This window comes from Pararge aegeria, chromosome 21, assembly GCF_905163445.1.
Source record: "Pararge aegeria chromosome 21, ilParAegt1.1, whole genome shotgun sequence".
NCBI lineage: Eukaryota > Metazoa > Arthropoda > Insecta > Lepidoptera > Nymphalidae > Pararge > Pararge aegeria.
The window spans coordinates 7049074-7064960 of NC_053200.1; the positions used below are offsets into that span (position 1 = coordinate 7049074).

Below are 15887 nucleotides of genomic sequence, written 5' to 3' on the forward strand. Positions count from 1 at the left end.
TGGCAACATTACCAAATTTATGAATGACACATTTTGATTTTTCTAATCGTTCGTGTCTGAGCTGTGTAAACTGAACGGAATCTGAATAAAATTTGTGATAATGGTGGACCGTTTAGGTAGGATATTTGTACTGATCGTGCCACTTGATCCGGACCGTTTGGTCGCTAGATTATGGCACGTATGGTGTAAAGTTGTGAATAATTAACCTGATAATCGGTGTCATTGTTTGCTCGCTCACTTTCCTTTGACGTCAAACTTTGATGCTGTGCCGCAGTTTACCTGATTGTTATCCTTTTTTGCAGTGAATAGTGAAGCAAATGCACGTAGGATTGCTATGGTGGAAAACTGCTTCGGCAGTTCAGGTCAGGTGTGTGTGATTTTTATGAATTAAATTGTTAAGAAGTATCGTGGAACTTTCGAACTTTAGTATACTTTTATCATGCGACAAACAGAGATAAATTCTCAGTAGGCACGATTGGTGGGTTTGGCCAATGATATCACATTTTTATCAGCGTAATATGTTTAATAAAGTTTACAAAAGTAACAGTTGATTGATAAGTATGGTAGGTATGTCAACAATGAATTGGTTAGAACTGCAATGAACTTGCAACTACTTATAAACAAGGGGGCCAATGCTCTGTAGTGGCACTTAAATAAGGCTGAAGCAATATTTTAAAAGTTATTTTTCACTACCAGGCACAAGATTAAAGACTTAAAATCAGAGGTTAATACTTAATAATATTTGGTCAAAGTTAATACTTAAAAATATTTGATCTGGCGATAATATTGTAGTATCACAGCTTTATTTGTTGTTGACTATTCCAAATTAACATATCTTTTATAAACTTTTTTGTTGAATAACTCTGATTCCAATGACACTGGTGTCATTGCAAATCAGCTTATTATTGTTTAATATGCAATGGATATTACAATAGACTATGTGGTAAAATATGGGAATTGACTTTGAATTGTATGAAATAATGTGTTCCCAAATTGCTCTTGGCTACTTCTAAGTGAACTGCACTTTATATATAATGATTCAAAAGAAGATATGTAAGCACATTTAAAGTAAAATAAATATATTTTACTGAGAATTTGTGATATATTGTCTAAAACTTAAAAATTTACATAAATGTTATCTATAAACAATCACCTTTGTGTTTTAGCCCCTGGCAGAACAAGGCAGGGTTCTGGTTGGGGAAGGTGTCCTTACAAAAATGTGCCGGAAGAAGCCCAAAGCTCGTCAATTCTTTCTCTTCAATGACATCCTTGTCTATGGCAACATTGTTATTAACAAGAAGAAGTATAACAAACAACATGTCATTCCACTTGAAGAAGTCAAATTGGAATCATTAAAGGATGAAGGACGTATGTATTTAATTTTTTTTATTCTTGAGTTAATTTGAGTTGGTCCTCTTATTTTGAGGTATTAAGATCTTGAACCTGAATGCTGTTTTTGTCGAACTTGCGAGATTAATTGATGTAATAAGTGTGGCCAACTGCTTAATGTTCATTTCAAGGAACATCTAGTTGAAGCCTGGAATAGAGTATGCAACACATCAATTATGTCTACTGTCAAATGGGACAAGAAAATGATTGTTATATTATGTAGGTCTACTTCTAGACAATGAGATCATTGCTCTAAAAAAAATTCAGAAAATCCACTGTAGAAAACTCTTTGTTTCTAACAAGTTGTAATGAATTTGTTACAATTTTAAAGAAGAAGTATGTAAATAAATAAAAATAAGTGGAAAAAGTTATCTAAATTGTTTTTAGGTACCAGCATATTATGCACTTGTCAAGAATGCACAAAATGACAAAAAAAAAAAATTAAGGGCACCTATGAAGAATTTCTAGATATATTTTACCAGTCTTGTGAGGGGATGGGGATAACTCCATTTGTTAACTTAAAACTAAAGCTAGGAGGATTCCAAAGAAAAGCCCACAACAAGCTTAGCGGGGCTGTTGTTGTTATAACCATCTCATAGTCAAATTAATTTAGCTATGAAGCTAGACCAATTCACACTCAAGTTTTTTTATCATTCACATGTAACTCTCTCTAAAAGTTCTCGAGAAGTTATTGAGAAACATATCAAAGATTTCATCAGTTAATTAACTTGAATGAATTACTAATTTTATGTAGCAAAGATCATGAAAGCGATGATAGCTCATCGGGTAGGAGCTCAACTTCAATTTTGGGGGGGCGTCACGGTTGAGTGGAAAAAAGCACATAACTTAAAAAAGTTAGAGGGCGTGCGGAGGTTGATGTGATGATGATGATGATGCACCATCTTTATTTTAACTTCTTTAAATTCTCTTGAAGACTCCTGGTCCCATTTTATATATTGCATGAACTATTTGCATACAAAAAAAGAACCATGTCAATGTGTTTCATTTTTGATGATTTTGGCTCTTAATTGATATCAAATCCCTTGACTGAAAGGAAACTAAGAAAGTTATAACTTTGTTTGAAATCATAAAGGAATGCATGATATATATATGCAAATTTAATTTTAGCATTATTAAGTGCAAAGCTGAGTCATCTAGCAATATGACATTTTATCAGCACCATAATTTCAGAATAAATTATAATAATTTATGACTCATCACTGCAATGATTCATTACAACAACATTATAATCCTATAAAAATACCTCATATAACTTCTGCTATCTATTATCTAATCGTAATAGAATTATGAAACCAATACATCATTTGTATTAACTATATTATTTTAAGATAGATGGAGCCATCCTTTTTATTTTTAATTGTGTAAAATCTCGCGACTGATTCCATTTAATTTGATTGTTAGATTTTCTTGAGTTAAATATTACTTTAATTTATAATATTTGAATTGCATATTAACTAATTTATTTGCATCATAATTTAAGTTTATATAATTTACATGTCATTTGCAGTGAATATTATTAATTGAACTATTTTTTACGCATTTTAGAATATCGTAATGGGTGGTTGATCCGCACTGCATCTAAATCATTTGCTGTGTACGCAGCAACAGCTACAGAGAAGGAGGAATGGATGGCACATATAGAGAAATGCATAGAAGATTTGCTAAGAAAAAGTAAGTGTCATATAATGTACAACGTGTAACCGAAATACTTTATACTGTTGAAGGGTGTATAAGTATCTATATCTATACTAATATATAAGTCTATAGAGTTTTTTACGGTTGTTCCATTAAAACTATTAAACTATACATCCGCTTGAATTGAAATTTTGCATCCATGCAGAGGATACATTGACTTAATGGATCTATCTGGATGGATCTGGATGCTAACTTTTTTATAAGTGTTAAATCTCCGAAGTGTGTAGCGGGGGCGTTAGTGATTAGAAAAAATCGTAAAAAACTAAATTTTGAATTTTAACTCTTTTAGACATGAAATTTGGACGGAATGTTTTGGGTTATGTTACGAGCAAACAATAATGTATTGAATGAAGTTTAAATCACAAAATCGGTTACGGGGGTGCTAATGAAAAAAAATGAAAATTTTATACTAAAATTCTTAAAATTTAATAAGTTTCATGTGTGTTAAATTAAGGTCACTTACTATCAGATTTCGAAAAATTTTACCCTAGAGGAGTTTGTGGGGGCGTTAAAATTATTTATATAATAATAACTGTTGATAGCTTCCTAAAGGTTATTTTATAGTAATAAATGATGGACCAAGCTGTAGTAACCTAATGGTTAGTGAAAAACCATAAATTGTTACATAAACAGAGGAACACTTTGAATGCCATGCAAGGAACACATCCTATGAAATGACACCCTTCGGACTGGAACCCAGCTTAGCAGCTTAAATAGGCATGGGGGTAGTAGGGACTTTCCTGGACAAGCTTTGCCACAAAATGCTTTAATAGTATATATAATTTCCAATTATATAATACGCATCAAGGATTGTTTTTATCTATTTTTCTCAACCAATCAATCACAATGTGCCACAGCGAAGCGTGGCAGGGTACAACTAGTATTTCATATGAAATCAGGCTGTAGAAATATTAACTCTAAAGAAGCATATTTGTTTTCCATACAAACTAATTCAAAAAATTCTTGCAACCCCATTGAAGATAAAAGACCGACACGCGCATAATACTTACAAAAGTGTAAGGAGTCACTCGATTTTAATTTGGCTTGTGATGTTAGGAGTGCATCTGATTTCTTTTAGTAAAACTATGTCAGCACCTTGACTCAAGAACTATTAGCGTTTCGGTTTCACAGATGAGTCTCAGATACAGTAAATAATGTACTCCAAACAATGTGAAGTAATATTTCGGTTTTCGTTTACACATTGTATAATAAGTTGTATTATATTATAATCAGCATTTATATTGTAACTTTCCAACAAAAGACTGATGTGTTGAAGTGATTATGAAAGATGATTCTTCTTCTTTGTTTCTTTTGATTCTTGTTGTTGTTCTAGTGCCGTCTCCTATCAGGTTGGTAACCATTAGGGCTAACTTTATTAACAGGTTTTATATTTTTTTTTTTTTTTAATTTTAATTTAAAATGCATATAAAGAAAATTCGGAACCGACAGGATTTGAACCTGCGACTCTCTGGCAATTGGGCCTAAGCGCTTTCCCAATTAACTACGGCTCACCTACCGTCGATGCCGAAATTAGTATACGGCTTTTACATCAGTCTTATAGCGACTGTAGCGTCATCTAGTAGGAAACGTTGCAGTTTCGATCTACTTTTTCAAAGGTCCATATTACAATGAGACACGTTTGAAACAAGAGATGACACTTTGTTTTTTTTTATATATAATTTTTATTAGTGTTTTTACATACGCTTGGAGGAATTATCAATTTTATAAATTAAAAATGCATTTAATTTTTTTTTGGAACCGACAGGATTTAAACCTGCGACTCTCTGGCAATAGCAGCCTGAAAATTGTTAATCCACTAATATAAATTATAAAAATTTAGTAACAGGTGCTCTAAACAGTGACTTTGAACTCGTGTCAAACCATTGGCGAAGACTTCGTCTGCCAGGAAATTCTTCTTTGGCCAGGCCTACGCTTACCCTTTATCTTGCTTTGACATTTTTATCATATTCAGCCGACATTTTTTGATTATTTTGATTTTGTTTATTTTGATGTTTTTCCAGTTATTATATAAATGAATTTGTTTAAATTAAGATTTGCATGTCATATATTATGACTAAACATGTATACCTACAATGTTTTATGCAAATAAAATAATTGAATTGAATAATTATTTTAATTACTTCCTATAAATTGATCCAGGTGGCAAGCAGCCGCCATCACAGCATGCCGCGGTATGGGTGCCCGACAATGAAGCAGCCATTTGCATGCACTGCAAAAAGACACAGTTTACCGTCCTCAACAGAAGAGTGAGTATAACATATTTCCGTAGATGTTCTGTTTCTTTATTTTTTTAATTAAACAATTTTTATATAAAAGTAATTGATGATAATTGGTAGTGATTGACCGAAAACTCGTTTATTACTGGATACTCAGAATACTTGCCATTTTTTTAATTACTCGTACTCGATATATCTTTTTAATCGAATTATTCGGCTAAGCGCAAGTCAGACAGATTGGTACTGGATAGTATACAAAGCTACCAGTTTTCGTAAAAACTGTAAACAAGACTTACGAAACTTGCATAAAAGACACTTGCGACCTGTATATGAGACGTACGAAACTTGCATAAAATACACTTGCGACCTGTATACGAGACGTACGAAACTAGCATAAAAGATACTTGCGACCTGTATACGAGGCATACGAAACTTGCATAAAAGACACTTGCCACCTGTATACGAGACGTACTAAACTAGCATAAACGACGTATACGAGACGTACCAAACTTGCATAAATGAGACTTGCTTATACGTCAAAGACTCGCATTTTCGTGCATACTAAACTTGCATAAAATACACCTGAGAATTTAATACGAGACATGCTAAACTTGCATAAAAGACACTTGCGACCTTCATATGTGAAGTTCTAAACTTGCATAAACGACACTTGACACCTGTATACGACACGTACTAAACTAGCATAAACGACGTATACGAGACGTACCAAACTTGCATAAATGAGACTTGCTTATACGTCAAAGACACGCATGTTCGTGCATACTAAACTTGCATAAAATACACCTGAGAATTTTATACGAGACATGCTAAACTTGCATAATGACACTTGCCACCAGTATACGAGACGTACTAAACTAGCATAAACGACGTATACGAGACGTACCAAACTTGCATAAATGAGACTTGCTAATGCGTCAAAGATACGCATGTTCGTGCAACTTGGATAAAATACACCTGAGACTTTTATACGAGACATGCTAAACTTGCATAAAAGACACTTGCGACCTTCATATGTGACGTACTAAACTTGCATAATAGACACTTGCGACCTTCATATGTGACGTACTAAACTTGCATAAAAGACATTTGCGACCTGTAGGTATACGAGTAGGGTTCATGATTTCTCGAGCTTTTCAATTTCTCGGGTCTCGAGAATTCTCGAGGCTAATTTCTCGAGTCTTCTCGGGTTGTCGAGAAATTTTCATTCACGTACGTTTTCTCATATTATTTGGTTCCAATAACGTCAACAATTCAGTGGTTTTTCTCTCAAATAAAAGTATCAAATTAATCATAAAACTTTCATTGATTATATTCAAAAATATTAATCTTAATAAGCTAATTAACTTTTCAAAAAAAATACAGAAATAATATTATTTAAACTTATAATTATAATGACAGCACCATTTTTGGCTGGTTATTTAGAACTTATGAACAAAATTAGCTTCTATTAAACTAAACAGAAAATCAACATGAAATAAAACGTTAATATCTTAACTTATAATTAAATTACAATCACAGCACCATTTTTGGCTGGTTATTTAGAACTTATAAACAAAAATAGCTTCTATTAAACTAAACAAAAAATCAACATGAAAGAAAACGTTAATATCTATAACGAAACATGATTTCTCGAGTTCTCGACTTTTCTCGAGCTTGATTTCCCGGGAACAAAGCCCAACGATTTCCCGGGAATTCTCGAGCCGAGAATTCCCGGGAATGAACCCTATATACGAGACGTACTGAACTTTCATAAAAGACACTTGCGACCTGTATACGAGACGTACTAAACTTGCATAAAAGACACTTACTACCTGTATACGAGACGTACTAAACTAGCATAAACGACGTATACGAGACGTACCAAACTTGCATAAACGACGTATACGAGACGTACCAAACTTGCATAAATGAGACTTGCTTATGCGTCAAAGATACGGATGTTCGTGCATACTAAACTTGGATAAAATACACCTGAGACTTTTATACGAGACATGCTAAACTTGCATAAAAGACACTTGCGACCTTCATATGTGACGTACTAAACTTGCATAAAAGACACTTGCGACCTTCATATGTGACGTACTAAACTTGCATAAAAGACATTTGCGACCTGTAGGTATACGAGACGTACTGAACTTTCATAAAAGACACTTGCGACCTGTATACGAGACGTACTAAACTTGCATAAAAGACACTTACTACCTGTATACGAGACGTACTAAACTAGCATAAACGACGTATACGAGACGTACCAAACTTGCATAAATGAGACATGCTTATACGTCAAAGATAAGCATGTTCGTGCATACTAAACTTGCATAAAATACACCTGAGTCATTTATACGAGACATGCTAAACTTGCATAAAAGACACTTGCGACCTTCATATGTGACGTACTAAACTTGCATAAAAGACATTTGCGTCCTGTAGGTATACGAGACGTACTGAACTTTCATAAAAGACACTTGTGACCTGTATACGAGACGTACTAAACTTGCATAAAAACCACTTGCGACCTTTATAGAAGTCGTACTCAACTTGCATAAAAGACACTTGCGACCTATAGGTATACGAGACGTACTGAACTTTCATAAAAGACACTTGCGACCTAAAATGATGGTAATTAAAACTTTTCAGCATCATTGTCGTAAATGCGGCTCGGTTGTGTGCGGGCCTTGCTCGTCCAAGCGGTTCGTGTTGCGCGGCCAGAGCGACAAGCCACTGCGCGTGTGTCTGCAGTGCTACGATGAGCTAACGCGGGACCGAGCACGCCCCGCGCAGATACAGCCCGCGTCAGCTGCCGTGCCTAGTGAGTATCCTAAATGCAGGGAAAACTGTGCGAGAATTATTGTTTTCCCATTGTATGTTAACAAAATTTGGCGTTGGGGTTTCTACCTCCTTGCCTCGGATTGCATGTTTAAGCCATCAGATATAACTGATTATAAATAATGGATACTATAATCTCCGGTATCAGTCATAAAAAACTTAAGGTAGGCATTGTACGAGTTATGAAAAGCATACCCTTTATTACTTGTACTGGAGATTTTCTCCATTATTTATCATCTGTCCGCTTTATCATGGTTTTTACCTAACCACAGGAGAGGGGCCATTCAAGTAATACTTAAACACGCAGAAACTACCCTGGAGGCCAAAACCTCCCACCAGACAAAACCATATTACCAATAAACTACCAGTAACCATATACATTTCATATATGTATGTACAGTATAGTATAGGTACGTGTGTCACAGAATTAGAAACCGTGCACCCGACTAATATTGAAGCATCAAAAACCACTCCACATGCTAACAGGCGGTTAGTCATTCCTTTCAGCAGTTGACAGTTATTGTTTTACCTCTAATGTTCTAAACGTTAAGCATAAAATTGAGAAAATGGGAAACGATTGCGAGCTTCCTTTGATATATGCGCGCCGGGCGTGTTCTCTGTTTTTGGACACAATACACTGCATGCAATATATGCTGAATGGGTTATGTGTGTTCTTAATAATGTGACGCCTTTGAGAATGTAGGTTTCCGTCCTTGAGAATATTATGAAGAACTCTCAGCCATACAGGTTTTTTTTCCTTTACTGTTAAATCAAGTGTTTTTTTACTGCCTCCTAAAACACTCATCATTTAGAAAAGATAGGTGAGTTCTGGGGTTCTAAAGGACTAACTAGCTAATCGATAAGAAAGCTTGAGTGTGAATTATTGGTCTAACCAGGTTGCTTTTCTAATAATTTTAAATGACATTGTGAGATGGTGACAACAAAAAAAAAACACCCGGCTAAGTTTCTTGTGGGCTTCTTCTTTTACCAGGACGCGTTTGGAACCCTCGTAGCTTTAGTTTTAATTTTACAAATGTGGTTATCGTCATCATCTCACTACCGTGTAACTCTTATGTACGCATCAAAAGTGCCACCTATGGGCCTACTTGAATAAAGACTTGACTTTGACTTTACTGACTACGCAATCACCGCTTCGCTGTTGCAGTGATATTTAGTCAATAAACATGTATGTTTATTTAACAGTTAAAGGATTGGAGGGCGCAGGTTCGGGCGGCGACTCATCGGGAGACGACGACAGTGATGACGACGATGACCGCCTTCCAACCGACCAGAGTCACGACGAGGTGAGATAAAAAACACACAAATGAGCGTCATAAACCATAAATAAATAAATAAATTGTTCCCATACAAATGGCAACTTGAAGCTAATTAAACGTGTCTTTTATGCTGTATTTGGTATACTACTGCAATAACTTAATATACTTTTTAATTTATTTTTCGTTTATATTTTATTTTTTATTTAAGTAAATTTTCCATTTAAAGGCGGCTAATAGAAAAACCTCGCCATATAGCGGATAACAACAGATCTATTTTTTTTTTTTCTACTTACGGTGTCAAATATATTGCCATAAAAAAATTGCGTGGCGTTCCCAGAACAGGTTTTCAACTGTACATTAGGTACCCAGTCAAAAACTCAAAGATCATCTCTAGTTAGTGTAACTACACGTATGTACGCAGTGGCGTGCATAGAGGATATCCACAGGGTATGCAGATGATATAAAATCTCTAGTACGAGTTATAAATACTTATACGAGTTATATATACTTAAGGGGCCTACCTTTTTGCCCTCTGACAATGCTATCCTTAAGTTTTTTTTAACTCGTACTGGAGATTTTCTTCATTTTATATCATGTCCATATACTTACTTTTACTGACAATATTTAGTGGATATTTAGTTGATGGCTCTTTTAATTTATTTCTAAGTGGAATTGGTAATAAATGTTCTTATTTTCTGTTCCTAATAAATGGAATATAACCTAAGTTTGTCCCCATTTGAAGCTCCACATACGACATACGAGTGTCTCTGGAACTATTATAGGTTAAATAAAAAATATTATAGGTTATAATTAATGAATTTCTTAATGACAAGGTTGCTTGGAAGCATCTGGCTCCGCTTTCATTCCTCACAAGATAGAAAAATGAATGTGAAAATGTAAAATGTAAATTGTTGATGTTGGAAATGAGCAAGTGCTGAGTTTCTTGCCGGCTTTTTCTCGGTAGAATCTGCCTTTCGAACCGGTGGTAGAGTCACTACAAACAGACAGACTTGACGCTTCAAAAGTGCTTATATTAGGCCTACTTTTAATAAATGAATTTTGAGTGTTTTTAGTTTCTTGGACACTCGTATTACAGCTTCCTTTTCCTTCCCCGTCCCTATAAAAAAGTAGATATGATATTGACGCATTCATATGCTTATTTCTAGGGGTTTACAAGTTATAACGCCGTGAACAACGGATTAAGAAATAAAGTCACGAGTGTATAGTACATGTTGACATTGTGTAAGTCGAGTCAAATGGAATGGATATGATCATGCTTTTTTTTAATTTGGATTCTGTGGTTTCATTTTCCATGTGTGTAGTTTTCACTTGTGATGATTTTCATATCCGATGTACAGCAAAAATATCGTTTACCATAATAGTCTATACAAAGAGATTGCATCGGAACTAAAAGCCAACTGCAGTCTTAATGCGAACTGCACATTGCAGTTGACTTGCATCAAAATGTTTACAGTGTTTTTTCTTTGTTCTAAACGAAGACCAAAGTCCTTATCTGTTATAGTGAGAAAGTGATTGAATTAACGATTTATGTTATACATCCTAAGGTACAACTTATGACACGATTCTAAGAAATTGGAAAGAATGACTGACTCCCCAGTCGAGGAGTTAGCAGATTTGATGCAAGTTAACTGAATTTGTAGTTGACTTGCATTTTAAATGCAGTCTGTTTGTATTGATTTAAACGCTACTTAGATGTTACGTACCACACGATTGTGATTTGATCGTTTTTAAGAAACATCAGACAATCGTAGCAATAAGGTTTTGTAAAAAAGAATTATATCATCAATTTTTCGACAGTCAGAAAAATAGGTGCAGTAGCCGAATTAACTAATTTGTTTTTTTACTAATATTTGAAGTTTGTTTTTATACTTACCCGTTTGAGTTTAACTTAGCACGCCATTTTATGTGTTATTAGGACTATCTCAATTCCTTGTGGTTACAGTTTTCATTAGTAGATGCGAGGTAATGTGTTTAAGAGTATGTATGTCCCACTTTTGTGAAGCCCCTGCTAGGCCGATTTTAATAATTTGGGTGTCGTTGCGCTTAGTGTTTATGGCTATGCAAATTTTCTTAAATATAGTTCAACGGGTACATACCACGATAATATTTTTGGATTTGTCGATATTTCGACCCAGTTGCATGGATCGTGGTCACGACGGGACTGCGTAGGTACGAGATGTCAAGTTGGATCTCACGGGCAGAATCTGACTACCCAAATCCAAAAATATGATCGTGGTAGGTATGTATCCGTTGAACTATATTTAAGAAATGTTGATTAACAACGAAAATGTTAGTTTAAAATCTTTAGCAATGCAACTTAATAATAAATCCAATATGACGCATAAAAAAATATAATATTTGTGAGAAATGTTCCGAGATTGGTATTAAGTAAAAGATATGGCGTGTAGATTCCGAAAATGCAAAATAAATTAAACCGTTTGTCTGTGGTGCACCTTGAAATTCAGTTTTTTGTGATGAACTTTTTTGTCGCTCCTAGATTTTAATAAATTAAACTACATATCAGTGTCCGGAATGTCGTAGGCTATGTGACGTTACGATAAATATAATATGTATGTTACAAGTTAAAATGTCTTCGCAAAGAAAATACTTCTACATTTTCTTTCGTGATTTATGACGTAATTTCTGTGTAGTTCCTGATTATATTTTTTTTGCGAAAATCATCATTTTATATATCTAAATATTTAAATGATATAAATACTGATTGAGTTTTCTTTTTCCGCAGCCAAAGTTTTACGGTGACGGCGAAAAGACTGATGAAACAAATAACTATTCGTCCAAGGAAAACAAGTAAAGAGAAAAGAAAGCAATCAAACATAAAGCATCCCAATAAAATTATAATGTAATTTACATAAATTATTGTAATTTTACAATTTAGTTATATTAATTTTATGATGTCGCCCCTGTTCTATATTTCGTACGGGCATTAAATATACAAATATAAATGTATAAGAGTAGAGAGTGCATTTACTAAATCTATTAAAGAGGTCGCTAACTATGACTTTTTGCAGCGATTTGGTAACAACCGCAACTTTTTGCCGTATATACTGTTTCGTTGCTGGTTCCCCAAACGATTTAGCGTCTGAATACGATGTGTCGTAGAAACTGCTTCGGAGTACAGGTTTAATATAACTTCCAAACCTCTAAAACGTAAGCCCGCTACAAGCTCAGTTTTCACTTACCTTAAGGTAAGGGCTAACGTGCAGTGGAATAAAAATAAATTGTCGCATTTGTTACGCGCGACAGAAGCGACAATCTTTTTGTAAGGATTCAGCACATTAAAACATTTCTGTAAAATATTTTAATCCCTCTGTCTAATGGCTCGATGTATTGTAGTACACGACTGTATGGATGCTTGTTCTTCTTGCGCTCGTCACAATGTCTTCTTCAAACTTGAAGATACACTTGTGGCATATCTTTTGTATCGCGACAGTATCTATGGTAACGTAGTCGAAGTTAAACGAAAAATTCTCATCGCAACTATAGCGATCCTTTTGCGATTGGATCGCTGCTAAAAGTTGCCGTGTGTGACCTCCCTAATACAGTATAATATACATAAATCAGTACATAGAACACGCCGCGTACCGTGCGACTCTTGTATGCCCAATGAGCTAACACTATCGCCAGTTAACTATAAATAGAAAAGTACGTCTGTTTGTTTATTCGATACGGTATCAACTGTCAGTTTTCGTGGAATGGACAATATGTTTTAATATTGCATGCGTCAAAGCATTGTTAGAATATCTTTGTTATCAATAAAAATACGTAGCACATATCAGTTTTTGGCTCGTTATCTTAGTAAATGCAAAATATAACCTCGATCCTTTACTTTGAACTAAGGATAAACAAACAAACTCTAACTCATTAATAATGTTTGTAACAAACCATTCAACAAATGTCATCACTCAATTTAATCTTAAATTAATTTGTACCACTCTCTATAGTTATAAGAGAACAGACAATATTTATATTTAGACGGCCGATTGGCGCAGTTTGCAGCGACCCTGCTTTCTGAGCCCAAGGCCGTGGGTTCGATTCCCACTACTGAAAAGTGTTTGTGTGATGAGCATGAATGTTTTTCAGTGTCTGGGTGTTTATATGTATTTTCTAAGTATTTATGTATATTATTCATAAAAAAATTTATCAGGCATCTTAGTACCCATAACACAAGCTACGCTTACTTTGGGGCTAGATGGCGATGTGTGTATTGTCGTAGTATATTTATTTATTTTAAAAAAAAAAAAAAAAAAAAAAAAAAAAAAAATAGTACTCACTTACGCACATAAACATATAAATACACATTATTATATGTATTGTATTCATACAAACTAACTGTAATCTGTAAATGTTAACAATAATTAATCTATATTATTATTCATTAATATACGAACTTATCCAGCCATTTTAATAAACCAATTTTGAATATTGTGTAATTTCCTGCTAAATTTGAATGGGCGGCCATATTTATACACGACTTCCCAAAAAAAGGGGTGTCATATTTTCCGGGGTCATGTACGTATGTGAGTTTATTCAAACGTAACTTCTAAATGCCTGAAAAGATTTAAAATGTTTGTAATGTTTAAATCCTTACACAATCCCGACTAAAACTCTCTATAAATTGTTTGAAAAAATTCAAGATGGCTGCTATACGCCGTCATTTTGAACTGTCAAAATGCGTACAGTGTCCGTCATTCTTGGTGTTGTTTGTTGTATTTATCTAAAAAAAAGACAACTTATGATTTTGTCACCATGCCCAGTGGTATTAAGATTTCTATGCATATGCAATATTTCAAGTATGAACATAGTTATTAGTAGAAACAGTAAAAAGTAGCATATTAAATTGCCACTTTTTACGGCTGCCTTTTAGGTAAATATGTAATTAATCTCTTCATATAGGCCTTCGAATACCATATCGACTCGACATTCAACTCTAATCGAATTATCACCTTACACTGTATTACCCTCAACTAGGTAAGACTGCATTCAAGGGCTAAAAAAAATATACTGACAGTAATGTTTCTGAGTCTTGTTAACTAGATGGCGCGCTTTCGAGTCGGTTGACAAATCTTAGTTAAATTACAAGCGGTCGAATAATTAGAAAATCACACATCAGGCGCTCTAGTACTTGACGACTGAATCGTAAGTTGAGAGTTAAACTGGCGTTGAAACTGCGTTGAGTCGATAAATGTGCGAAGGCCTTAAAACACCATAATGGCCTTCTATTGATAAGTCTTTTATCAACTTGTGACTTTTATCTATAAAAACATACAATATTTTTATAAAAGTAATTTAAATTTTTTCGAAATGTTGTATATGGTATATTTCGACTATACTTTCTTTTGGATTATACTAAACTTTTATTATTGGAAGGACCTATTCGAGCCTAGTTAGATCTAATATTACGAAGACCGTTTTGTTAGGGTTTTTATTTTGTATGTGAAAGTGCGTAACTATACGGTCTATTTTAACGTCAGATCACAAATGTAAACTGTCAACGAAAATAGTTAATTTAAGTAAACAAACTAAGACGTTATTTGTGTAAGAAAGAAAAGAACAGTTAGTATCTGCGTCTTTTTCTATCGCACGCTATAAGCTAACGCCAAATTTTGATTACGCAAATTTTATATATTTTTTTGTTGATCGCTGATAGCGCTACTTGACTTAAAACACAAAAAAGCATATACACTTCTGTTGTTTTGTTTTTTATAAACGGCCGCTAAACGGTCTTCGTGTGAAACGTAAACTGTATGAGTTTGCATATATTAAAAAAAAAATGTCGACCGTCTGGCGCAGGGGGCTGCTTTCTGAGTCCAGGGCCGTGGGTTCAATTCCCACAGCTGAAAATTTTTGTGTCATAAACATGATTGTTTTTCAGTGTCTGGGTGTTCACCTGTATATTATAAGTATTTATGTGTATCATATTCATTAAAATATTCATCAGCTATCTTAGTACCCATAACATAAGCTACGCTTACTTTGGGGCTAGATGGCGGAGTGTGTATTGTCGTAGTATATTATTTACTGATTTTAAAGTCCAAAGTTTTCGCAAAAGGTTAAGGCGTACATATGCAAGGTATAATTTCTGTATGCGGAAACTTTAAAACTACAGTATGCGTGATTTAAGTTGGCCGAAGGAAATAGGTTAGAGTGGCTAAGATAGGATTTTAAATATTGAAATGAAAATTGTAACGCCGGCAAATAAGATCACGCGATTCCAGGTTCCGAAAAGGGCACTTTAAACCATACGTGTATTTATTTCGTTTGAAAATGTTACGTGTGTAGAAAAATGTATAATTAGTCAATTACTGTTTGTTCCCACAGTCAAATGATACGACTTGGATCCTTATAAGAATTTAAAACTACTACAACTTACACTATAAAG

The 15887-nt window shown here is 34.2% G+C and overlaps 1 protein-coding gene across 2 annotated transcripts; it reads left to right on the forward strand.

Moving 5' to 3' along the window:
• The first annotated feature begins 13 nt into the window (after nt 1–13).
• On the forward strand, nt 14–13463 carry LOC120633197 (pleckstrin homology domain-containing family F member 2). 2 transcript variants are annotated; one of them, XM_039903339.1, is made up of 9 exons: nt 14–116; nt 303–367; nt 1167–1368; nt 2956–3081; nt 5266–5372; nt 8001–8172; nt 9393–9493; nt 10633–10708; nt 12231–12306. In XM_039903339.1, exons 1-8 carry the CDS (start codon nt 101–103, stop codon nt 10690–10692), a joined length of 849 nt encoding a protein of 282 aa, XP_039759273.1. In that variant the 5' UTR covers nt 14–100; the 3' UTR covers nt 10693–10708; nt 12231–12306. The 2 variants fall into 2 exon arrangements, with proteins under 2 accessions (XP_039759273.1, XP_039759272.1); XM_039903338.1 differs by lacking the exon at nt 10633–10708 and having other exon boundaries at nt 15–116; nt 12231–13463.
• The last annotated feature ends 2424 nt before the right edge of the window (nt 13464–15887 follow it).

Coding starts and splice junctions, on each gene's coding strand:
- LOC120633197 (XM_039903338.1), top strand. Junction 5,373..8,000: donor TTACCGTCCTCAACAGAAGA/GTGAGTATAACA, acceptor AAAACTTTTCAG/CATCATTGTCGTAAATGCGG. Junction 8,173..9,392: donor CGCGTCAGCTGCCGTGCCTA/GTGAGTATCCTA, acceptor TTTATTTAACAG/TTAAAGGATTGGAGGGCGCA.